General features: G+C 31.7%; 1 protein-coding gene across 1 annotated transcript; it reads left to right on the forward strand.

The window, feature by feature from the left end:
- The first annotated feature begins 2,370 nt into the window (after positions 1–2,370).
- On the forward strand, positions 2,371–26,847 carry LOC132728054 (sodium-dependent phosphate transporter 1-like). The gene is made up of 10 exons (XM_060713663.1): positions 2,371–2,761; positions 3,239–3,324; positions 3,779–3,875; positions 6,281–6,400; positions 12,113–12,175; positions 14,181–14,255; positions 14,714–15,003; positions 16,623–16,744; positions 17,180–17,365; positions 17,879–26,847. Exons 1-10 carry the CDS (start codon positions 2,569–2,571, stop codon positions 18,114–18,116), a joined length of 1,470 nt encoding a protein of 489 aa, XP_060569646.1. The 5' UTR covers positions 2,371–2,568; the 3' UTR covers positions 18,117–26,847.
- Positions 26,848–27,435: the final 588 nt, after the last annotated feature.

Here is a 27,435-nt window from a genome sequence, read left to right on the forward strand (position 1 = left end):
CAGAAAAGGGGGCCCAATTTCCTTAGAATTTTTTGCCATATGCCCCAATTTCTGTTTGGTGCAAAATAATGCCTGAAAACGGAAAAAAATCATTTTTTAATTAAAAATTTTTGGGGTAAATTTTATGGTTTTTCGTATGAAGAATATAGTATATTACTGTTTCTTGGTTACAGTTGCTAATTTGGTATATAAAGCAAGTGTTCAATAAACTGATTAGAAATAGCCAGTGTCACAGCTGTTGTTTATAATTGGTCAAATTGGCAAACAGATTAGAACAGCTTGCTATCTCTCAATCAATCAGTAGTCTCACTTTTGGTCAACTGATGTATTTATTGCGTCTTTAAAGATATAGCCTTACATGTTTGTTTACCATTTCTATAGGTTTCTAAAAGGATAACAGAAAGATGTATTATGTAACAACGTCTGACGTTGTCATTAAGACTTGAAAGATTTATCGCGACTGGAAATGGTTTTATGTACGGGAGGAGTGACATGGGTATTCATTGGCTGTCCGATACAGGATATGGGATTACAGAATCCTAATTGAATTGTGCACAATGCATGGTAGTACTGTAATAATAGCCATGACATCTTATGTTTGCCAGACCACATTTTGAGATTAACTTGGGAGTTTTCCTTTAAGTATTCCAGTTAACGTAATAAATAAATTTTCAGGGGAAAAACAAAGTCTCACATGTTGTTGTGCAGCTAGACGTTATTGATTCCCCGCCACTGTTGTTGGGATAGGCTGTTTATGTTATTGGTGTAAATTTCCTTAAATTATTTTTTCGGTGTAATACAGCACAAGAGAACAAATTACTGATATGATGCCAGGTGCTGTGCTTTTCTTCCTTTTGTTGAACGATTTTTAGCTCGACTATTCGATAAGAATAAGTAGAGCTATTGCAGTCACCCGAGCGTCGGCGTCGGCGTAACCACTTATGTTAAAGTTTTTGTAATAGTTCAAATATTTTCAAAGTCCATTGACATATGGCTTTGAAACTTTGCACACTTGTTCACCATCATGACCCCAACCTGTAGACAGGAGGAGGTAACTCTATCAAGCATTTTGACAGAATTATGCCCCTTTTTCGACTTAGAATTTCCGTTAAAGTTTTTGTAATAGTTCAAATATTTTCAAAGTCCATTGACATATGGCTTTTGAAACTTTGCACACTTGTTCACCATCATGACCCCAACCTGTAGACAGGAGGAGGTAACTCTATCAAGCATTTTGACAGAATTATGCCCCTTTTTCGACTTAGAATTTACGTTAAAGTTTTTGTAATAGTTCAAATATTTTCAAAGTCCATTGACATATGGCTTTGAAACTTTGCACACTTGTTCACCATCATGACCCCAAACTGTAGACAGGAGGAGGTAACTCTATCAAGTATTTTGACAGAATTATGCCCCTTTTTTGACTTAGAATTTACGTTAAAGTTTTTGTAATAGTTCAAATATTTTCAAAGTCCATTGACATATGGCTTTGAAACTTTGCACACTTGTTCACCATCATGACCCCAACCTGTAGACAGGAGGAGGTAACTCTATCAAGCATTTTGACAGAATTATGCCCCTTTTTCGACTTAGAATTTCCGTTAAAGTTTTTGTAATAGTTCAAATATTTTCAAAGTCCATTGACATATGGCTTTGAAACTTTGCACACTTGTTCACCATCATGACCCCAACCTGTAGACAGGAGGAGGTAACTGTATCAGGCATTTTTTTTACTATCAAGCACTAAGAATAGTCGAGCATGCTGTCCTACCGACAGCTCTTGTTGTATCAAAAACTAATTAAGTTTTGATGTGTTATTATGGCAGAGTGAGTTTCCATTTACCAATATTGCGGCCGTAATATGATTAGAGTAAAGACGGTCCATACAGAATGTTTCAATCATATGTTTGTTCATAAGTTTTGTCCTGATGTAAGATTGAATAACGAGTTTTGATGGGAAAATGTCTGCACACAAAATGTGATCAATGACTTATTTACAGTAATGATGATGACAGATTCAGACACATCACAAGTGATCAGCCCAATATACTGTCATTCACAGGGAGAAGAAAATGAGTTTTCTGTCTTGAATTAAATAATCGAGACTTCTGTTTGAAGAGAAAATTTTCATTTTAGGCATGTGCAAAGTACAATCAATATTGAATAGTTAAGCTAGAAGTTAAAATCCTTTAACTTCTAACATGAGTACAGTCATGTGCCAGTGGGGGGGGGGGGGGGGGAGAACACTGGAGGTTTGTCAATAACTGTAGCAGTAAAGGACAACTTAAATATTATTATTAACAATTTGTTAAGATTTACCCAATCTCTACTGAATAAATGTGTTCAATAAGACTTTTCCTGTCTTGAATTTGGTAAAGTCAGTTAGTAATTTAAGGGAATTCAGTATCAAAGTAGCAAACAGTATTTAGACTTTAGGGTTGTGCAGGCTGTTTTTGTGAGTATTCTGACAGTATAGGTTTGCTATATATCAAGGCTTACATTACCTTGTGTTCATAAAGCTGAACAAGACGCAACAAGAAATGTTGTTGAGGAGAAATCAGATTGTTCATGTACGATCAGGTATATGGATGTTTGAAATTTGATTGTTTATATTTTATAGGATCATGTATATGGATGTTGGTGGCCTCGTTCCTGAAGCTCCCAGTGTCAGCAACACACAGTATAGTTGGTGCGACACTAGGGTTCTCGCTTGTGGCTCATGGTGCTAGTGGGGTCAACTGGAAACAGCTTGGCTACATCAGTAAGTGAATAGCTAGTTATTGTAGTGAGTTAAAACTTTAGCCTGCGTACAGTGACTTAATCTACCCATGTGTCAGTGTGAACCAAGATCTTGAACTGTTCACTATTCAGTCAGTTCATGAAGTTCATTTAAGATATTTGGCATGGTAAGGTTTGAACATTGATGACGTATGTTAATTTTCCAAAATTATATTTTGCAAAAGATCATTCACTTGTTAAAAGTTTAAAAATGCGAAGAAAATAGAAATAATTATTTTAATTTTATTAATTTATTTTGAAATTTTCCATGAAAGAGAGTAAAGGTTTTTGTCATTTGAGAGATGGACAAGACAATTTAAGATGCTGAGTGTGGTAATGAATAAATGTTAAAAAATAAATAATATATAAGGGGTAATTTCATGTTGTACACATTCTGAAGTTTCATGTATTTTAGGCTATGATGTTATGTATATTATATTGATATATTTTTATGTTTCAGTTGGTTCCTGGTTCGCCTCACCTCTATTATCTGGTGGCATCTCAACACTTCTCTTCTTCTTTATATTTAAAATGGTTCTTAGCAAGGTAGGGACTAGGTTTTTAACTTAAAAATTTTAGAGAAAGAGGAGAAATTCTCTCTCTTGGAATTATTGCCGACTGTCAACGATTTTCTTTTTAATGTTACTAATTTACAAGTTGTCTTTTTCTTTAATCTTGGGGGGGGCAAAAAAAGACATTGATTTTAAATCACTTACACCTTTTGGTAAATGGCTATCCAACTAGATTTTGTAAGGTTGATAGTTTTACCCAAATGTCTGTCTGTGCCTTTAATAATGCCTGAAGTCTTTCTCTACCACTAGTTAAGCTGAAAATTGTGAATTTTCAGCTTAAGTGCAACTTCATATACAATCAACCCTTTGATAAAATTAACTTTGTTGTAAAAACTTGTTCATAATTACTTTCTAAAATATTTTAAGAATTGATATATAATACATGAAGAAAGTAAGCTGACACTTATTTGTGACATGTTTTATTGCAGGAGAAACCATTAGAGCCCGGCTTGAAGCTTCTTCCTATATTCTACGGTTTCACCATAGCGATCAATCTGTTCTCTATCTTCTACAAGGGCTCGCAGTGTGAGTATTACATAATTACATAAACCTTTTAAATGTTCTAAACACAAATTGGAAAACAGTCTTTCGAAGTTGTTTGATGCAGGTTTTAAGTACTTTTCTTATGAAATAAATACTGGGAATTCACTTAATTTGGTGGGAATTACATTTCCTGGTTTTGTCAAATTTCCTGCCCTGGAATAGTAATGAATGTGCAGTTAATTGAAGACATTTTGTAGATTTAGTATATTTGAAAATTTCATCAGTAACATAGCATGAAATGCTGTCCAATTACAGAAACAAAACAGAAAAAGCATTAAAGTTTTGATGTGTACATAATAATTAAAATTGTCATGCTAATAGATAGATATACAAAACAATTTTTGACAAGTCAGGTGTTTTCCCAAATGGCAAAGTTAATGAAAATTCCACAATATTCTCCTGAACTTTTCCAGACCATCCAGGTATTTTCAAACTAAGGAGATATAATTATATATGACTTTAATTATTTATAACAGTAAAAAAGATTTTGGGGTTAAAAAAAAGGACCCCATTTACAAAGCCAAAATATCTTCTTTTTTTTTCAGAATTGTGATGCTGAATTTTCACATTTCAAAGAGCCCGAGACCCATTCATAATATTGCCAACGCTTTATAACTTTTCTTCAGTTTTGTTTATTGTACATGTCAGTCCAATACTAAGACATTAACATGCCTATTTTACAAAAAAGTGTGTAAATAAATGCTTTTGACTTTCTAATCCATGTTAAGAGGATTAATGTTTTAACATAGTATTATAGGATAGGTTTGATCTGATACTGTTTCTGACGTACAAATTGAGGGGGGGGGGGGGGGAATGTATCTAAAATGATATCTCTCTTACCATAGTAAATAAGATCATAAACATTTTCTTTAACCCTTAGTCTATTGAACCCAAAGTGACAAGTTTATGTATTACCAGTATAGAGGTAGGTCACCTGACTTCTGTGCAGTCTGACCAGACTCTACTATTGGCAGCTTAATTTTTCTTTCGCCTGCTAACAGATAGGGACTTCTCTGTCATCTGTCTGTAATACATTTGGTACTTAGGTGGCTAGTACTGGCTACAGTATCAAAAGGTAACTGTACTTTTTCTTTGAAAGGTGGACAAGTCCATTTAATCCCCTTGTGGCTTAGGGATCTCCTTTAAGTATTGAGACCTCTGAATTTGGGTGGTTTTGACCCCTGATGTTGCTTGTAAAGTTTTTAACACCTGAGGTTAGCCAAAATCATCTTCCCTGTTTTGGCACCATATAACCTAAATTGTGGTCGTGTGCTGTAAACCAACAAAACAAAGTCCATTTAAGTTATTTAGTGAGATATCCTATTAACTGTTATCTCACTAAATAACTTAAATGGACTTTGCCTGCACCAATCTGCAAAATACAACTACATGGGGTCTCCTTCACCCTGGAAAGTGGCTTTGTTACCAGTCTTAACTTTATTCTGCAGGGAACCATTCTGTAAAACATATTACTTTGTGGTTATGTTTAATACATACAAATTATGTGCATATTATTCAAGATTGGTGTTAAATCTAGGTGAAGGATACAGTTTAGTATTTAGAATTCATGTCCTTACTGAATTAAATTAATCTTAAAGTGATGCAGCTATATCGTTCATGATAAATTCATCAATTATCAAAGTTGACAGTAGGATCCTGTCTACTGCAGTAAATTATAACCTTGCTTTGAATATGAAATCTCATTCACAATTCATTCAAGAACTGACTTGCCTTTGGCCATTTAAAAGCATAGATTTATAATATTCATTATTTTATAAGACCACATACTTCATTAATTTCACCACTAAATTTGGTTTTGTCCATATTGGAAGCCGGAGAAGTCCATTTAAGATATTTAGTATGGTTGGGAACCAATGTTAGAAGGTGAAATTGAGTAATAGACAGTACAGAACCTGGTCAGACTGCACAGGTGTACAAGTTGACCTAATTCCATATTGGTGGCAGAAGCTTATTTTGTCGTCCATAGTTAATTACTTGATAGCAAATGCCTTTAATTTGAATATTTCAGTGTAGAAACTGTAAGAAAATTTGGAAAAATTAATAAGCCTATAAATATGATGACTTTTTTTCCCCAGATGATGATGTATGTACATGTATTAATATTAAAATGGTGTTTTTAACAAAATGATCATTATTACAAGTCTATAAACATACGCTGCTTAAGGAAATCTTCACAATTTTGAGAGAATTTTCAACAGTTTTATTTATTTTTTTGGGAAAATTACTTTATTTGACCTCTGGACCTCTGATATATGCAAAACAATCTTTTTTAGAATATTGTCAAGGTGAATTAATTCCTTATTTTCAAATTTAAAAAAAAATTCTTTAAAACAATTGTCATAACTGTATGTTTTATGTTGTTACAGTACTACATTTCAACAAAATACCTCTGTATGGGACGTTTATATTAACATTTGGACCTGCGATATTGTTGGCCATTGTTGTCAAGTTTATTGTGGTGCCATGGCAACGAAACAAAATTGAGCGTAAGTATGATACCTCACTTATAGTATCACTATTGGTATATATAGTATTTTGAATTTGTTTGTCCATATTTTACCATTAAGATGAAGATTTTGCTGGAGGTATAAATCAAGAAAGATTGTCAGATTGACCAGCTGTTGTCTGTATTTAGCTTATTGATCTTTGACATTGAGTTAATGTCATTTGTCTCTCATCACAGACTCGGAAATTGTGTGGGATTATTCCGTTGTGAAGAAATTTGTAACTACTGGTTAGTTATTCAGGCAATTAGATGTACTGACTGCAATGATATGAGTATAAATGTGTTGTAAATGGCAAAAAATCAAACAAAATAAACTTAAATTTAACCACTAAACAATGTATTATGCAATGTGAATTCTGAAGAAAAGTTTGTGAATGAGGGATGACATAATAAAATACAGATTGATTTTGGTGGCAATGCTCAAATGTCATGTATATAACTGTAGCCCATCTGCATGTTCTTAGTTTGTCAGAAAATTGGCAACTATTTTACCCATCCGACCAGTGCAGACCAAAATCATGGGTTGCACTGTCAGCCATTCCTCCTGTACAGATTCTGAAATTTTCTCTAAAAATTGATGAATTGTTATGGTTAATGAAAGATGGACAAGTCCATTTATGATATTATGGGCATGCCATGGTAAGAGACAATATTTAAATATAACTAAGTCAAGTGCATGAAAACCAGCAAAATAAACAAACAGGTGATAACAAACATTTTTACTTCCGCACATGTAGATAAATTTAATAGGACAAGAAGTAAACTATTTACAGCAAATACTTAAGATGAAATAAGTGTATCGTAAAACTTGAAATATAGAGGAGAATTCAATGATTTTAAAATATTTTTTTTATAAAAGGAAGACACCTGTAAACAGCCCCTGCTTTAGAAGGAAAAAAATCTGACTTTCACTTTCTTTTATCCAGATTGTAATATATTTAAAAATCATTGCAAAATATGTAGCAAATAGGATGTTTTATCCAAAAAAAATATTAAATTTGAAGAAAAATGTTTTGTTTTGTTTTCATAATCTATGTCATATTTCAGTTATAAATATTTACAAAAAGATGCATTCAATAACAAGTTATTTCTGTATAGATTGGGGGGTGCATACTTTAATGATTTAGAAACTGGAAGTATCAATAAAGTGGGGAAAACCTGCTAAAACTGGATTTAGGCTGTAACGTTGGTACTGATACTGCACTGAAGTACATAAAATAATATGTAAAAGGGCATCTGGTTACTTATATTGCCAAAAAAAAAAAGAAGAAAGATATAATACTAAAAATAAGAGAGAATTATCTTTGTTTTTTTCCCATGACATTTAATTCTAGGGGCAAAACTATTCATTAAAAAAAAAAAAAAATGTTTAAAATAAATATAAAAAGAATGGTAGAAATAGAAAACAAGTTAATAAGAAACAAAACCAATTATTTAATGAATATATTGTTTCTCGGCAAACTTGAAAAAGTGTTACATGATCCGGTTTTATCTCTCAATATTGAATAGCATATTGAATAACATATATTTTGAAGTGAAGTGGTAGAAGTTTTCCTGTAATCTTGTATCTTACAATTGATTGATCTGTTCCGTAAGTTATGAGACATTTTAACTGATGTCTGACATAAGAAGGTATCAATATAGACTACAGGTTAGATAACAAATTGTTATTCTATAAGGCTTGTACAATATTTTTAGAAGAAATTGTTCTTATAAACTTGATAGATTGGGGTGGGGGGTGTGCAGGTGTTTTCTTTGTGGGGGGAAAAAGATTTGGACCGAGTCCACATGTAGTTCATGAGATGCAATTAATATTATTATGTGGTTTATTCATTTATTTAATGGGCTGATTTCTTACACTTTCTATTTCTTTGAGAAAAAACTAAATTGAATAAACTGGACTTCGCATAGTATTTAGAACATTGGTCTTCAGATTTTTAAATGATAACTTTATAATAGATTTAACCTCTCCAGAGCAACACCTGTCCACAACAACCAATGTCCTTGTCTCACAAGGGGTGTTACTGTGTGGAGGTTTTACTGTACATCTTTCATTTATAAATGGAAAATAAAAATAATATAATGTAAATGAAATGTATATAGTCTAGGGATTGTTGTCCTAGGTGAGATAGGTCATCTATTGGTTACCAATACACTTTGAAACATCTGTGTTGGCATGCGTGTAGAAACACATATATTGCCTTATATTAATATCGCTATTGATGCCATTCACGAGTGAAGTAATACATGTATGTGTGGTGTACTGTACAGCTGTCTGTCTGGCAAGAAACCAATGTTTACTTAAGTATAGAACTTTTACATAGTTTGGTGCAGTTCTTAATAATGAAAAATCAATAGTAACTGAGGCTATAAATATTCAGAATAGTACCTGCATGCCCTGTTGTTGATAGGAAACAGTAAAGTTTTGAGTTCAGTGCACTTCTGGAAACAATTAAAATAAGAAATAGTGCCAAGATTTAAAGAGAATAATCTCCAATGGGTTTTCTGCTGTACATTTAACACTATATGTTTTTCTTCTCTGTTTAGAAATAATGGGAGTTTTGATAGTGTTTTTAATGTAATAAAAAAATACCCCCCCCCCCCCCCCCCCCCCCAAAAAAAAAAAAATAGTTTTCAATTATAGAAACACAAGATAACATGTAGAAAAATCGTTTAAAAGCCAATTATGCCTCAGAAATGCAATCATTTTTACTTATAAATTTCTTTTTTTTTTGTTATCTTGTTACAGTTTCCAAAAACTCACTCATTTGCTACATACATGTACATAAACTATCTTGCATGGCAATTGGTATAATTACAGTGTACGGAATGCAAAATGCTACCTTTACAACATGTGACTGCATGTTCAGCGTTAAAAATCTAGCTCAATTATTTAAACAATATTAAACAAATGTTTGATTATAAAGATACAGATTTCTGAGGCATAATGTGCCTTTAATGACCTACATACTTGTCTCAAAAAAACAACCCCCAACACACACACACACACACACAAAAACAAGTCTCAAAAAATATAACTATTAACATGGGTCTTATGATTCAAAATTTGAAAATAGTTTTGTAATCTAAATTTTCATCTGATGACTAATCCATCCGAAAGAAAACAAGTTAGTAGGTAAACATGTGACTTGATGCAGAAAAAATTTTATTACCTAACTTGGCGATGTAAACAGTCTTAAAAATAAATAAATAAATATTAATATAAATATGATTGCTTCGGTGGATATACATGCAGTTCTATGGCCTAGATTTGAGTCATTTTTATAGGAAAACAATATCAATTTGATATTAATAAACACTATAGCTGACTAAGCGTTCAGTGTTATAGGCAATTTTGATGATTGTTAATAAAGACATTTGTATTTCATGTTGTTGAATATTTTTACATTGTTGATAAAATTCATGTTGTTTTTATGTTTGGCTATGTAATAATGTGTGGCATATATCCAACTATTTCATCATATTGTTTACATTTTGAATAAGCTTTGTTTACCAAAAGTGAAAAACATGTTGAGATGATCATGTTGAGACAGAGGTAGTTAGCTAAGTATACCTAATGAACCAGTTTATGGACAACATAGTTTGAGCTCCCCCCCCCCCCCCCGTTCTAGGTCAAGGGACAAAAGTTTTAAAATATTGAAAATCACAAAAAAATATATGAATAGTGAAACAGATCGGAAAGAAATAAACATATGTGATGTAATCTTTTATAATGTAAAAATCTGACCAAGTTTATTATCCCCCGCCGATGGAATCAGGAGGGGGATATAGTTTTGGCGTTGTCCGTCCTTCCGTCCGTCCGTCCGAATTTCGTTTCCGGAGTAGTTCTCTGCAACTACTGGCTAGAATTCAACGAAACTTCATGGGAATCATCAATATCAAGAGGAGATGCGCATATCGTCGGCTTGTTCCGGTCCGACCCTTTAACTCTGAGTTATGGCCCTTGATTAGTTATGTAGTATGCATATAGAGTAAATATCGTTTCCGGAGTAGTTCTCTGCAACTACTGGCTGGAATTCAACGAAACTTTATGGGAATCATCAATACCAAGAGGACATGCGCATATCGTCGGCTTGTTCCACTGGCTGGAATTCAACGAAACTTTATGGGAACCTTCAATACCAAGAGGAGATGAGCATATCGTCGGCTTGTTCCAGTCAGACACTTTAACTCAGAGTTATGGCCCTTGATTAGTTATGCAATATGCATATGGAATTAAAATCATTTCCGGAGTAGTTCTCTGCAACTACTGGCTGGAATTCAACGAAACTTTATGGGAATCATCAATATCAAGAGGAGATGCGCATATCGTTGGCTTGTTCCGGTCAGACCCTTTAACTCAGAGTTATGGCCCTTGATGAGTTATGTAGTATGCATATAGAGTAAAAATCATTTCCGCACTACTCTGCAACTACTGGCTGGAATTCAACGAAACTTTATGGGAACCTTCAATATCAAAAGGAGATGCGCATATCGTCGGCTTGTTCCGGTCAGACATTTAACTCAGAGTTATGGCCCTTGATTAGTTATGCAGTATGCATATGGAATAAAAATCGTTTCCGCGCTACTATTCTGCAACTACTGGCTGGAATTCAACGAAACTTTATGGGAACCTTCAATACCAGAAGGAGATGTGCATATCGTCGGCTTGTTCCGGTCAGACACTTTAACTCAGAGTTATGGCCCTTGTTTAGTTATGCAGTATCCATATAGAAAAATATTTGTTTCCTCGCTACTTCTCTGCTACTACTGGCTGGAATGCAATGAAACTTTTTGGGATACTAAGATGAGATGTGCATATAGTCGCCTTGTTCCAGTCAGATACTTATAACTCAGATTTATGGCCCTTGATTAGTTATGTAGTATGCATACATCTCATTGGCATTTCCAGATTTTTACTATTTAACACAAAGTTATGGCTCTGTTATTGCCCTGAATATTTATCAAGTTCAAAGAATATTACTGTTTATGCCATGATTAATATATAAATAAAGCCTTATGTATTCAGTTGTTGTGTTAATAATAACCAGTACTCGGCGGGGGATATAAATTCAACGAATTTGCTTGTTTTATGTAGCCACATACTACATGTACCTCATTATTAAGAGTAATGTCTATTCATGCACATTTTGACATATATTTTGTAATAGTGCTTGACCCTTTAATTATTGAGATACTTATTTTGTTAATTGGAAAATATTTTTACCATTAAAACACTTTTAACGTGCTGGGAAAAAAAATGCTCAAAAAAAGGAAAAAATATAAGCTATTGCCACCAGTATAGAGCCTGATCAGCTTGCACATCCTTGCAGTCCGACCAGGCTCTATACTGTTGGCTCACCATCTTCAAAGTTATATCTTGTTATCCCTAATATTGATAATAAAAAAGAAGAATGAGGTTATGTTGGATTGGGAACTGGGTCATAATTCATAATTTGGTTACAGGTTATGAGGATAACATTATACCAATATAATTTTTAGACATAACAAAATGTTACATTTCTCTTGTATATATTTTAGTGAGAGTCCTTGTAATTTCCCCCATGATTCAAAAATCATACACAAAATAGCCCCTTGCATGGGCCATAGCCAAAGTCTCAAAATGCTTACGAAAGTCCTGAAAAGGATTATTTGGCTGTAAGTAATTTGTACAAATGATTTCTGATTTCAGGTCATGCTAGAGATATAGTGAAACAGAAGGAGGAGGAAGGTCTTATAGAGAGTGACAAAAATTGTAAGTTCTAAAACTTGTTAAATTTGCCCAGTGGCCATGATTATCTTTACTTTTTGAGAGGAAAAATTAGCATTGGAAAGATGAAAAACAGGGAAGTGAAATAATAAATACAATGAACAATAAATTTGTATAGCTTTACAATAAGCACTTAATATTAGTGAAAAAGGAAGAAGTATAAACAGTCTTGGAAGTAGATGGTTAAGAAAAGAAAATAGAGATTGTTTGATATAAGGCAAGAATCACTGGTCTGGGTTTAAATCGTGCCAGGGAGGTTACAGTATGAGGAAGTCTATACCAGAGAACCTGTGAATGTTCAGTGGTTATACTCGGAAATGCGCCATATTGTGAGTTTTTTAGCCCGAAATTTGGCCCCATCGGCATCCCCCTCCAATTAATTATATATTTATATATTCTCCTGTTCTTTGCATTATGATTATTGTTGTTGTTTACAAACACCATTTACTTCACAACAACACAAAATTCTAATGTTCATTGTCCTTATTGATCGTTAACTAAACATTGCTAAATGGAAACTAAAGTTCTTTTTGTATTTCAAAGTCTTGATAAAGATACCTGTTAATATTCAGCTGCTTTAATTTCCTCAGGCATAGAATGATGGCGTATTAATATTATCTCATTAACAAAATATCATGTCTAGTTATTATTCAAAGGCCCATTGTTAAATTTGATTTATAAAGGAGCTTGTTTGTTTTTTGTTTTGAAATTATGAACTAACTAATTAGGATGTGCATTAAGAAGTGGTTTTATTTTCTAATGGAACGAAATGTTGAATTGGTAATTGAATAAATGTAAATAAAATCTTCATTAATCATGATTTAGAAAAGTGCATCGTTTTGGTTCAAGCTGTAAAATTTGCATTAAACTTAATTAGCATGTGAAATTATCTGTTATAATTTTGTATTCACTGCACAAGCAGAATAAAGTGTAACCGTATTTCCGTAGTTCATACAACGGACCCGACAATGCTCCCAGTAATTGACCTAACAATACAAACTAGTTCCTCGTCAATTTGCAAAAAAACAACGGGCATAGGTATTTGGTTTATAATAGTTTGTATATTTGATAAATTTGTACTGTTTGTACGAACATTTAAAACATATTAATAATGTGTCAGTGGAACAAGGTCTCATAGTGCTAGAAAATTTGTATGATATCAGACAGAATTATTAACTCCCTAAAAATATTATTTTATTAATGGTAAAGTTGCATTAATGAATATATAATTGGTCTCAAAGCAGACAAAGATGAAAATGTTTATTCATGTTTTGTCATAACATTTCACTAATTGCAATAAAACAAATTAAAAAGTTGGGTGAACTTTTAGTACCTGCATAATTTGCATTAAGTTCTTTTTTCGTGACCTTTGCAAAGTTAGGTATATTATTGAATTATTTCCCTTTATTTTGGTAAAAGTCATATTAATCAGAAATAGTGAATTTTGAATGTAAACATAGGTGCAACTAACTAGTATGTTTGTTGTTTGATGTATTTAGTTTAGAAAAAAGTGTATAGATATGCAAAGAAAAATATATATTCATGTGCAAAAGCTCTAATGTTGTTTGTTTACCTTCAGCAGTTTCTTGTACTCTGTGAACCTTAATCCAATTGAAATTGCTTAGTCTTTTGGAAAAAAAACTTGAGATAATACATTTCTATCAAGTGTATATGTGATTGATATCATGTGTTCTAATGCCTAATATCTCTGTGTCATTGATATCAGATATATTCTTCATTGATATCAAGGGTATGCTCCATTGATATCAAGGGTGTGCACAACTGATATCAAGTAAGAATGTGATTGACATGTAAAGTCTATTTAAATACCTTTCATCTATGTTCATGAATGAACCAATGGTTCCTTCTGGAGCAATGCATTTGTGTAGTTTAAGTTCTATACCAGCCAACTGGGAAAAAAAAAGAAATTTGTGAAAAGGATAGCACATAATAATATGAGAAATATTAAAGTTAGGTTTGTGTATTTCAGATCAAGACACACTCAATGCACATTCCAAAGAAGCGGCCGCATTACGGTCAGAACTGTCTAGTAAAGATAACATTGGTAAGAATTATCATTGTTACATCTGACATAATGCCATGAATTTAAATTGCTGAAGGAGTCTTGATTTACTGAAGGGGGGCTGCTGGTGTCTGAAATAATGCATGTAGTAGCACTGGAGGTCTTCCTACCATCAGTAAAGCTGGAAAAGTGCCATATTACATTAAAAGTGTTGTTATGACATAAAAATCAAAACAATCTAAAGATCCTTGATACTGTGCAGTACATGTAGACTTGTTTTACTATAATTTCTTAATCTGGTTTAATATGAGTATTGATATGAAATGACAACTTGTGTCAGATCTGGGCTTGATACTAAAAAACAAAAAACATTGTAACTTGTATATCATGATATAGCCCTAGTTACACCTTTTCAAACTATGCTGACATTATTGTTAAACAATTTTATGATTGAAGAGTGCATGCAGTTCTTATACATGTGTCTCTATATATCTATTTAGGTGATTTGCAGCCAAAGTCGACAAGTACACCGGCAAAAAAGAAGAGTCATCACTTGCCGCTGGGTGTGAACGATTCAAATGTTGACGACGTACTCGACGCTGCACAAAGTCGTAGCAACATAAGTGCAAAAAGTAGTACATTGTTGATCCCAAAGATTGAAAAGATTGACAGAGAAGAGTTCATTATAGAGGTGAAGAAACCAGAAGGTGACAGTAACTGTAGTAGTAACAGTGGAAACACAACGGGTAGCACCGCTAGTCTCGAAACTAATTCTAGTCTGAATGATGAGGTATGTGGCCCGCCAGGGACTTTTGTTGATTTGTTAGAAAGTCCTTAAGGAATCCTAAGGTCCAAAGGTCTAAAAAATAAAATTTGAATTTTGCCAAATAACCAAAGTACAAACTACTTTATAAACTCTAACAAACATAATTAAAATACATTTTTTTTACTACATGCCACTGATTTTATGAAGTTCCCGGGACTGAAAATTTACTTCGAAAAATCGATGGGTTCGAATAATCCAAATCCGAACATAGTGATAAACGAAAACTACACCACTTGACCATATCGCAAATTCTAGCGAAATTAAATGTTTACAACTCATCTGTTACCGGTAATCAATCGAGAAAAACAAATAAACAATGATAAATGTTCAAAATATTTTTATTGTTAACTTAAACATAACTACTTGCATTTTATTTCACATATAGCGTATAGGTTAATATAAACATGCATGAACATTAAAAATAGCGCTATCATCTTCCGTATGAGAGAAAAAAACATCAAGCACGGCGCAGGATTTAAATCATAGATATACATGTACATGCATTACAAATGTATTTCAACATTAAACAAGCAATATTAATATTTTATCTTCGTCAAAATATAAACAAGCAACTTGAAAAGTCATATTATTTTTCACTTCTAAATGTAATTTTCACAGACACATTTCGGTAATATTTAGCATCCAATCATATTTTCACTTAACATCACTTTGAAACATGTTTATTTTTTGATTTGCTTTCTTTCTTTCTTTTCACCCCCTTTCCCCCGGTAACTAACAACAACACAACAACAACGGTCAGCGAGTCAATCAGTGCCAATTAGTCTGGCTTCGAATAATAGGTGTGAAATTCTTATATAATGATATAATCGGGACCGAAATGTTGCTTCGAAAAATAGGAGGTATTCGGATAATGCATTTCGAATAATACGTTGGTATTTATATTAGTTTATATAGAGATGAAAACGGGACCGTAGATCAACTTCAGATAATGCCGGGTATTCGAATAATGGGTTGTCGAATAACCGGGGTCGGACTGTATATAAAAAGTTACATAATTAAAATGGATTGGATTTTTTTATTTTTGACTCATTGCCGGTTTTTAGTGAAGAGCATTGCAATGCTTTGCGTTTTGTGGTCATTTTTGCATAATAAAAATGATTATTATGGAATAAAGGAGTGAGAGAATGACATTAAAATTTACATACAAGGTAGTGGTTCAGGCCTTCATTAATCTGTAAATAAATCTTGTTATAATATTTCCAGTCCCATTATGTCAAAAAATCTCAAGTGTGATCCCTATTATCAGTTTTGAGGTGGTTTCCCTTGTAGAATTATCTATTGTTAAGAGACAATGTAAAAAAAAAAAATTCTTAGGAAGATCAGAATACATTTAAAATAGTTTGGAACTTGCGTCCACTTGCTTAAAAGGAAAAAACAGCGATGTTGACTGCAGTGCTGAAGAATTTATTATCTGGCATAGTAGAAGGAAGTCATATTAATTGTAAATGAGGCAGGAATGCATTAAGAACACAAGCTAATATTAAGTAACTATCTATGGGGGAAAAAAAACAGATTTATATATCAGAAATATTGATAGTTTATATATATACTTCCTTCCTCAGGAAAGAAGAGAACTAGCTAGAAACAAGATTAAAGATACACCAGAAACAATTGGTCTTTTCTCATTCCTTCAAGTCCTTACAGCTGTATTTGGGTCATTTGCTCATGGTGGAAATGATGTGAGGTAAGTTTGTTTTCATTGTCATATATTTAAATGGGATGCTATGTGGCTAATCGGGGCATCCATGGCTGAGTGGTAAAGGTTGATGAGTTAAAACCACTTGCCCCTCACTGCTATTGGTTCTAATCCTACAAGGACTGTGGATTTTTTTGTGTGAGGAATCCATCCAGGTAGCTTACGGGAATGTCTGTGGTTCTATTCGGGTTCCCCCTCGTGCGGCAGATGTCATGAGGTTGTATTTATAGTAATCTTGGTAGGTGTGCAGTTGTATCTAAAAATATTACGAGTTACCCTGCTGATACAAAAATCAATTTGGTAATTACTGGTCAGTTATCCAGGATAACCAATTAGGTAAACATACTGATGAGATAAATATGTGTCAAGATTGGTGTTTAAACCAAACAAATAAACTTATTTCATTTCATTTCATCTATTTAGCAATGCTATCGGACCACTAGTTGCTATATGGATAACAGCGTCAACAGGAAGTGCCGCACAGAAAGCCCCGGTCCCCATCTGGATTCTGATGCTTGGAGGTGTTGGTATTTCAGTAGGTCTGTGGGTCATGGGTAGGCGTGTGATGAAAACCCTTGGAGAAGATCTCACAAAAATCACACCATCTAGGTTTGTAACATTTTCATTTTTCAAAGCAAGAACCCCTGTTGTTGATTTCAGTTTAGTATAGGAAAATATGGAATCTTTGATATGAAGAAGATATCCAGCAAGCTTATGAAGGTTAGTGGTTCAACTCCAGGGTGTCTGAAGTAATGCACCAATGGAAAATTAAGGTCATCCTCCATAAGTAAAGCTTGAAAGTTGACATGTAGCCTTAAACGTTTCACAACAACTGTGAGATTACAAAAAAAATCCAGCCATTTTCCAGTGGCATATGCTAAGCCCTGTTATTGCTAACAGAGTTACTGTCCTTTCTATATGTCTGTTAGTGTTCTTTGTCGTAAGACATTTGGATACACTTTATCATTATCCCAGTCCATAGGTTGTCATAATTTGTACAAGCAGAAACAGATCCTTTAAAGAAAAAAAAAGTTTATGTGAAATTGTTTGTATAATAACTATATTATATCTCTTGAAATTTATTTGATATTTTTATATGTACAATCTTATATAACATTACAGTGGGTTTTGTATAGAAGTCGGGTCAGCATTAACAGTATTACTGGCTTCTAATGTCGGTATTCCAGTCTCCACGACGCATTGTAAAGTTGGAAGTATAGTATTCGTGGGTTGGTTTAGATCACGAGTAGGCGTGGACTGGAAATTGTTCAGAAATATCATCATCGCGTGGTTCGTGACTTTGCCAATTGCTGGCGGACTTAGTGCAGCTTTTATGGCAGGCTTAAGAGAGCTAGTGTGATATCAACCGGAGGAAAGAAAAAGTTCACATTTCATGTATGATAGTGTGATGATAGGAATTAGTTTAGATTTTGAAGCTCCTGTTTTTACCTGTAAAATAAATGAGTATAACTTCAAAGAATGGGAACAATATAGATAAGGATAACAGAAAGAGATGTAAAAAAAATAGGTTTCCTCTGCCAAAGTAGTAGTAGAAATTTAAACAAAACAAAAAATGCAAAGAAAGTTTGTCAATAATTTTCTAAAGATGTTGGCAAAATGGTAAAATCCTAATGATTTAGAGGGTATTTGATCATTCAGGGTAAAGAAATGCATGAAAACTGTCTGTGCTCTTCCTGGTGAAAACAACAGAAGATTGGTTACTTCCACAACTAGATAAAAAGACATGCCAAGTCCTTTACTTCATGTTGGTAGTTGCTCAAAAAATAAATGAAAAATTGAGCTGTAGCACGAGAAAAGGAACCCTGTGTTAAATTGAATTTAATTTTATTTTACTCTACCAAATAATGAATAGAGAAATGCTTTGGTAAAAAAACAATCAATTCCCTTAGGAAATTCAATTAATTTAACCATAGGATTGTAGATATAAAGAATTTAGCCTGGAATCCCACAAGAACTGGATGCAGACGTAAATCCGTACCTGTCTGATTTTTATTTTTTTAAACCAATTACTGCCTATGCAATCTTGAGCACTTCTATATTAAGAAAATAAAATCTAGACAAAAATGTTTATTATTTGTTATCAGAATTAGACTTAATACTTGCATTGAATTTGCATAAAAAAAATAACAAAACAAAAATCGGTCATCATGGTTCCTTTTCTCGTGTGACAACTCATTACGTGATTTTTCAAGACACCAATAATGATCTGATGATATATTTTTATACAAATAACAAGCCTGTTGATTTTTTTGTTTGTTTTTTTTGTTATGAATGCTGTTAATTGTGTACATTTCTATTGTACATTTGTCTAGAATGTACCCGGTAAAATAACATAATTCAACGAGCAATACCATGTGTAAATAATGCCTATCTACATTTCCCCTGCCTTCCCCTGGCACCCCAATAATAATAGTAAATAAATAAGAAAATTCTGTCAGAGACTTGGGGTTTTATTTATGGGGGTGCTAGCCAGAAAACCGAAAAAACTTTGAACAAGATATTTCGTAAAAAATTTTTTTTTCAATTTTGAGCAAAAAGAACACCTATTTCAAAGTAAGTGTATAAGGTAATGCAGGGTACCTTATTTTCACATGGTTTTGACAGATTTATGGCCTAAATTTGTTTAAGTATATGTGTTGTTTTTTTTTTCTATTAAGTGGGTATTTTTTCAGTGTGACTTGTATGTAACAAATTACTAATTTTCATTCTGTATATTTCTTTGTTAAGAAGATAAATTATTTTGTACAGTTTTATATAAGGAAATGTTTATAAGAATAATGGTGTAAATAAAAAGGCTGAGAAATAATGTACATTTTTTGACGATATTTTGCTTGGCCTTTTTTCTTTGCATAAATATTTCCTGTATGCATGATTGAAAATTTTTTATCAATAAAAGTTACTGTCGCGCACTGAAGTGAGTAAGAATTGTAAATATTTCGATACACGGTCACCACATATGTTCTGCGAAGCCTTATTTTCGTTTTACGTTTCTGCATTTAGATCTAATGTTTTTCTTCAATATATTTTGTAACATTTTGCCTTTCGATTGAATACTCATTCAAGTATGTATCATCAAAGTTTTTTTTTTATTTCCATAATAAGAATAAACAAACATGAATGCTCTCCGTAGCTAGAGTATACATTAAATTTGTTGTATATATCTTTAAGGAGCTCCAATTAGGTCCAAAAGCCTAAAAACATAGAATCTTAAATTCTTGGTGAGATTAACTGGCTCACTTAAAATTGGAAAGAAAAATGTGCAAGAGATAAAAGAGAAATAATATGTTTTGAAAAGTTAAAATCTATTTGTTTTTTTTTTATTAATTTATTATTTTTTTTTTTTTGGGTGAGATGTTGAGCATGATTTGAGTTAAAACGTTTCAATTTTAGATTATGTTAAGTCGAACAGTTTTTCAGGAAAATCAGAGTGAGCATGTGATCTGAATTTTGTACATAAGTTATTGATTTAGGCATTCATCAAAAGATACACAAATCTCAAAAGAATAAATTTAAAACAAAATAACAAGTCTGCAATAAAATGTACTTTCAAGAAATTTTTTTTTTTTAGAATTTTTTGTTCTTGTTTTTTGTATACGATGTTCCTTTAGTTTTGAATTTTATTTGTTTCAGAGTAGCTACTATTCATTTGTCATTAATGTTTATTTGTATTTTTTTGTAGCTATTTTGTTTGTGGATTTTGTTGATATATTTTTCTATTTACAGTTTTGATTATTACCTTAAACAAATTATGTAAAATTAACCAAAAGATTAAGATTTAAATTAACCAAAAGATACTGATTAATGTGTATTCCAAACCATATACTCTCAGTATGAATATTTCATCAGAGGGAAATAAGTAGAATTTACACTTAAGCAAGATGTTTACTTACCTCCCCTGAATTTTGTTTTAAAAAATGACAAGTTTTGTTTATTTGTTTCACTTTAGGCCTTTTCCTAACAGTATTTCAGTCATGTAGGCAGGTAGTGTCCTCCTAACCATCTTCCTGGAGAGTTACACCAGTACTAGACTACCTTCCTCCGTGCTAAACTGACAAGAATGTTGAGTAATAATAAAAAGTATTGTGATCTTGCTACAAAAGGATCATTACTTTGATGAAATCAAAACATAAAAACTGGATTGTAACCAAAAATATTCATATGTGAAATAAAAACAATTGTTATTCTACAAAGAATTCATGCTAGAAACAAACGCTTTAAGTTTTGAACTAATCTAAACAAGCCTAGTTCTACAAGTGAATTACATTTATATTTAACCCACAACTTATAATATTATACTATATGTAGTATCAACAATAATTAATCTACAAATAAACCTTGTTTGCTTTATTTTACAAGAAAAAGGTTGTTAGTACCAAACTTAAAATTTATACTCTCACTAAATCTGCAAAGTCCTGTTTGAAAAGAATAAAGATGGTTTAAAGTTAAAGCAATGCCTTGAAAATGGACATTGTCTTGGTCTATGCATCCCTCACTTTAATATGGCCTACTATATTGAATATTACTGTTTAATTAGTGCTTTCAGTTTGTATATAACTTTTGAAAAAACTGTATAAAAATACAAAAAGCAAAAAGCAAAAAAAAAATGTATAAAAATTTCAAAAACAGTCCATGTAAGATTGGCTACCAAAAAAAGCAACAAACAATTAAAAAAACAAAACATGTTCTGTGTAACTTTCTAAGAGTGAAGTTTGTGAACTGAAATTATTTTTATAAGCATTATATGTGGAAATCTGATTTTTTTTTAACTTTTGAAAGTTGCTAAATATTTGCAAGATTTTTTATTCTAATTTAAAAAAAAACAGAATAACCAAGTACATTTTTTGTAAAATCTATATTTTATGCTTTGTAAAAAAAACCTTCAAATGTTATTCAAAGAAAATTACACAGAACCAAAATATGTACAAAAAAACAAAAAAAAACATTAAACACATTAAAAAAAAAATCATGAATTATATAGTTTTAAGAAGAATGATCATTTAGAAGTTTTAGTTCTTGTTGATTTAAGTGTGTTTCAACAACAAGATAAAATTATTATTCTCTTTTGTTATTGTGTTATTATATATAATTTTGTTTATGTCTCTTGTTTTAACAATGATTTATTTATCTGCTTGAAGTTTTTTCTTTAAAAGCCATTTCTCCACCATTGCAGGGAGCGAACTACAAATCTTGCTTCTGCAGGAAACCTCCATTTGTTGCCTCCCCTGAACATACATCTTATGTTTAAAAGGGGAGAAAAAAAACTAGAATGCATGTTATGAACATGTTTCGATCTTGGTGCAAGAATGCTTTGATAAAATCAAAACCTATTGGTGATTAGCACCAAACATTTCATTCATGAAATAAAAACAATATTTATTCTACAAACAATCTATATAAGTTCCAATCTTTTAATTTCTGAAATAAGTATTTGTTCTTCTTTGTTATATTGAAATACTGTTGATCAATGGTTCAGTTATGTAAATACATGTATAATGCAGTCTGTGGCAAAGTTTATATGAACATATTGGGACATAGTAAATGGAAAATTTCTGATTTCAACCCTCATTTCTTGAACATCCATATAACTACTCCCATTTTGTTATGTTCTGCTGTTCCTTCTTTCAAAAATCATGTCATAACATTTTACATCTAGTCACTTATACAAAACCAACCATTTTATTTCATATAAAACCAGTATTGGTTACTTTCTTAAAATGATTATCAGGAGTGGGTTTATAATATGCTCCCAGCTTTCATTACAGATATGCTATATTTAAGTTAGTAATACTTTATTGAGGTTCACCATTTTTTATGTACAAAATTAAAGGTATCTGCACATTTTTTATCAAGAACAAATAGGTCAATCAATGCAGAGTGAAAGATATAACATCCCTGATAGGAAAATCCTGTTAAACTGATAAGAATAAAGACTTTGAATATATGTGTAACATATTTATATTATCCTTGATAAAGTGTGAACACCTGAAAAGTTGGTTGAAATCAGAAAGTTGCACTCCAAGGTAACATTTACTGTGCTAAACCTTGTCAACATGGCCATCTTGAGATGATTTGATACTGTAAGTGCCTTGTTATGAATTTATTGCCATCTGATAATGGTAAATTAAACATATCTCAAAAGAATAAACTCCCTCCTCTCACTATATCTTGAAGATTAAAAATCACCCATTTTCCCTTGCCCAATACATATCTCAAACAATAAAAATTCCCTGCATATCACAAAGAAATAAAAATCACCCAACATATCAAAAAGAAGAAAAAATTTCCCAACATACCTTAAAATCTCAAACATAAAAGAGATCTTCAGTTTCAGAAAAGAAAACATAGAATTAACTAGCAAAAGGGAGAGAGAATTTTAGTAGGTTTACATAGCCCTTTTCACGGTGAAAAAAATATTCAAGCTTCATGTATTTAAAACTACATTGTGCATGATTGGGACCTTTGTTTACCAGTTTTATAAACTACATTCACCAATACTTTTTTTTTTCTTTTTCGATTATCTTTTCATGCCACACTTTGTAGAATTATTTCTTGTTATGCTTTTGTCTAGTTTATAAATAAATGTGCTACAAAAAATGTATTATATTTCATTTATGTGTATTTATTTAAAAATGCCATATTATCATTCATGTCACATTCTGATTGTTTTGTATATATGATGATGATGTTAAATCATAAATAGCGAGATAATTTGTTTTTGAAACATTAAAGGCCCATTATGACCTACATATCTTGTTTTAACAGTTAAAAAAAATATATATATAATTCTGTGTTTTATAACAAGTGAGGAGGCATTAGGAGTTTTGGCATTTAAAATATGAGATAAGGTCAGATGATCTTTGCCTTTTTCTCTTTTCTTCACAACATCTGGGTATATCCATTAACTGTCTTGGGTTTTGTTTGTTTTTGATTTCGTTCATTGTATAAATGTAATTTAGAAAGTGATCAGAGAATAAAATTGTAAAAGAGAAAATAGAAAAACTTCAGTTTAAAATGAGTAGAAACATTGGCACCAGGTATGAAACACATTTCAGAAGGGATGCAATCATTAAGATGTATGTCTCTCATCCCAGGGCTAATGGGTTGAAGCCTTGTTTGGCACTTGACCTTGTTTCCTCGTGTAATTCTAGTACACTGAATTGTTTCAAAATGTTGATTCAAATGTGACTGTAATATAAGTTGTAAGAACATGTTTCATAATCAGGCATAAATTGTTTTAACCACCGTAAGTCATGGTGGGCCTTTAATGTAGATTTATTTTCATTTGTGCAGCTAATTTGTAAAGAAACAGTATAGTCACTATGTGAAAATCTTGTCATTACCTTTTATTTTTAGTTTCCCAGTTTCATTTAATAATCATCAAGATTTTTGAGGTTTCTTATTGTTCTTAGTACCGCATTTACTTTACCTGACTCATGTTTCTTGTTTTAAGTAAATATTTTTTTCTTAGGTAATTTAGGAGTATCAAGAACTGTTAACATGTCATACAAATACATGCATACAACTCTATGACAAAGATTTAACTGCTATATACCTCAGATATGTAATTTAAAAGCAGAAGAAAGGGTGTTGGGAGTGTTATGTGCCACGACTGCTCTTGTTTCTTTAATGGAGAAGAAGAAGAAAATCAGTGTAGTCACATTATAATACTATATTACAGTGTTATAGTAAATTATTGTCACATCAGCAATATTTGAGAAAGGGGGGAACATGTAATCATATTAACAAGAGATAATCATATCAGTAAAACAATCATATCACCAACTGTAGCATTCCAGTCGCTTTAAAGTTGTTGTTTTCTTCTTTTGCGTGTCTCTTATTTTAACCCTTACTTAGCTAAACTTATATAATAGACTCGCCCCTACTTCATATTTAAACTGTACATTGTTTATATTCCATCAAATTAAAACTACAATACTTAGAATTATCACATAAGCCATGGCGCATTTAATAAAAACAATATTACACTAGTGTAATAGCAATTTAACATGATTTCATTTGCAGTATATACAAACATGTAAGCATGACACTATAGGAGCATCATTGAAAAATGACTGTATTAGCTGTGAACCATTTATATTTTAGATTTGAGATAAATAGAAAATTATATACATGTAGATTCAATACTAAATTTATTAAACTTGTTGGATAAAACAATACTATGCTTGCCAGAGGTCTGCATATGATTTTCACAATGGTTAATTTTACTGCTAGTCAAGGCTTTCAGCTTGTGCTTAATTGTTTGATAGTGTTAATAAAAGGCATATTATGTCTTGGAAACAAATTTTTATTTCTTAAAAAAAGGGCAAACATGAGTTTGATGACATTTAAATACTGGCTTTACAGCATGTTAGATGCTTGTCACATGCTAAATGTGAAATTATCTGTCATGAAAGTAACAAAATGTAAACAAAGTAGTATTTTGACAAAAAGTAAGTGTTTTGACTTTCAATACTAAATCACTATAACTGTACTAATTGCCTAAAGTAACAGATGAACAAGAATGGTTTAGGTGATTGACCAATGAGTAAAACTTTAGAAACTATAAAACTACATCAAAACATAAAAAGCTTTTGAGAAATAGAAATATTTCTGAGAAGAGTTGTTATTTATGTTCTTAATGCCAGATTTTTGATGTAAGGGGTTTTAATACACAGCTGATTTAAAATGACTAAATCTCTAGAATAAATTTGAAACCATCAGAGAGATTTAAAAAAGAAAATGCATTATGTGAAGTGTCTGTTCTTGCCTAAGATAACAAATAAGAGGCATTTACTTAAAGCAGTCTTCCGTTACTTATCTCAAAATGGTCATATGTGTGTATTTATGTCTGTGGGTTATTGTTATTCTATTCTCTAGGCCTTGATATTGGATTGCTGAACTTCATATTGGATCACTGAACTTTATATAGGACAGTCTTAAATCCTGGATATATGGAGGTATTAAAATATATAACATTGAAACCTTAGAAAAATTGAGCCTGTTTATGGACTGCCCAATAGTACCAGCTTAAGCAGAATACAACATATTAATATTGTTTGTCGTTTCCTCATTCTATTACAAAAAAACTTTAATAAATATTTGATAGAAGATAATGTTTGTAATATCTATGTCCTGAATGTTATTTTACTTTATGTTCCATTTGTCTGAATTACTTGATAAGTGCTAATATTTTTGTTGTTGATAGAGAAGACATAATATGATACTGTGAGATTGATTGAATATTTTTTAGCTTTTGCGAAACTTTTGTAACAGCTTTTTAGAGAGATTAAATTTGTGTGTATTTTTTTTTTTTGTGCGAGTTTTTCGTTTTTCTGTCTGTCTCTATAATCCTTGTATTGACATATTTTTGTCTTGCGCTTTTTCTTTATTGATGGTATTTAAAAAAAAAAATCCTTTTTTTGGTGCAAAATTGTTTATAAATCAAAAGTACTGTATATTATTTTTGTGCAGAAAAACACCCCACTTATAACGATACCGCTTTGCCTATCTAAAATAATGACACCTGGATATAACAGATCCCCTGAGTATCGTTGTCATCTGCAAAACCCTCTATATAAAATGTAAATTTTTACTTATTGAATTAACTTTATTCATAAAAGTATTAAAGATAATGTTTTGATAATAATCAATAATTTATGGTTTTTTGAGGCTCAAAAAGAAATTAATTCAATCTCCATTGAGCAAACAAATTCATTGTTTGTCTGTAAAGGGGGTTTCTCTGCAAAGGTTTTACTGCGATGTCTTTTTTTTATTTTCTACAAACATATTAAAATGCAAAAAATTGTTTCATTTTAACAAGCCTTTGAATATGATTTTAATTAATTTCAGCATTTTTTTTTTTTCGTTTTCAGTTTACTTGGCTTTGAATATATTCAAATATTTGCATTACAAATATAATAGATTACTGGATTTTGTGCCAATTTGCAGTCATAATTTTCACTGCCGTGAATTGTTTTGATACTTTGAAATGATTTCATATGTTGAATAAAATTACAACTGATGTACATGTTTGTAAATGCAAAATGAAAATAAAATAATTTATGACTGAACATTTTTCTTCTTTGTTTTGTATGAATTTTGCTATAGGAATTCTGTAAAATATTCCCAAATGAATGAACTTTTCCTTGCTTTTGTGAATTTGGAAATATTCCTTGTTTGTATATGAGATTTCAATTTTCACTCTAAATGTTTTAAATGTCACTGCCCCACTCATGAATTTAACAAAATGATGGCAAGTTAATTTTTACCTTAATCATTTACACTTGGGTGAGCATAATGCTACTTGAGATTGTGTTGGGTTTATCCAGCTTTGAATTTAGAACAGTCTATTCAAAGTTAAGAGATTTCAATATCAGAATACAAAAATTGAGCTACGATCAGTATGTTGAAGAATCTGGTTACACAGCACATGTTTGTAGGTGGGTATGACTACTAATGAAAACGGCTTTTCACTGTAAATTACAGTCTCCTTAATCAATTTAAAAGTTAAAGGCACATTGTTCCTCAGAAAATGATGTGGTTTTTTTTGTGTTGTGTTCTTGTTTCTTTGAAGGAGCAACCAAGCATTTATTTATGAATTTAAAGCATACAAGATGCTTATCACCAAAGGTTATTATGGCTGAAAGTGAAAACACTGT

The sequence above is a fragment of the Ruditapes philippinarum genome, unplaced genomic scaffold, assembly GCF_026571515.1.
Source record: "Ruditapes philippinarum isolate M1 unplaced genomic scaffold, ASM2657151v2 ctg1280_1_1_1_1, whole genome shotgun sequence".
In the NCBI taxonomy this organism is placed as follows: Eukaryota; Metazoa; Mollusca; class Bivalvia; order Venerida; family Veneridae; genus Ruditapes; species Ruditapes philippinarum.

What these genes read in the sequence shown, in the direction of transcription:
- LOC132728054 (XM_060713663.1), top strand. Translation starts at nt 2,569, where the DNA reads ATGTACGATCAGGTATATGGATGTTTGAAATTTGATTGTTTATATTTT. An exon ending in ATTCTAGTCTGAATGATGAG is followed by an intron (nt 15,004 to 16,622) that starts GTATGTGGCCCG and finishes TTCCTTCCTCAG; the next exon opens with GAAAGAAGAGAACTAGCTAG. An exon ending in CATGGTGGAAATGATGTGAG is followed by an intron (nt 16,745 to 17,179) that starts GTAAGTTTGTTT and finishes TCATCTATTTAG; the next exon opens with CAATGCTATCGGACCACTAG.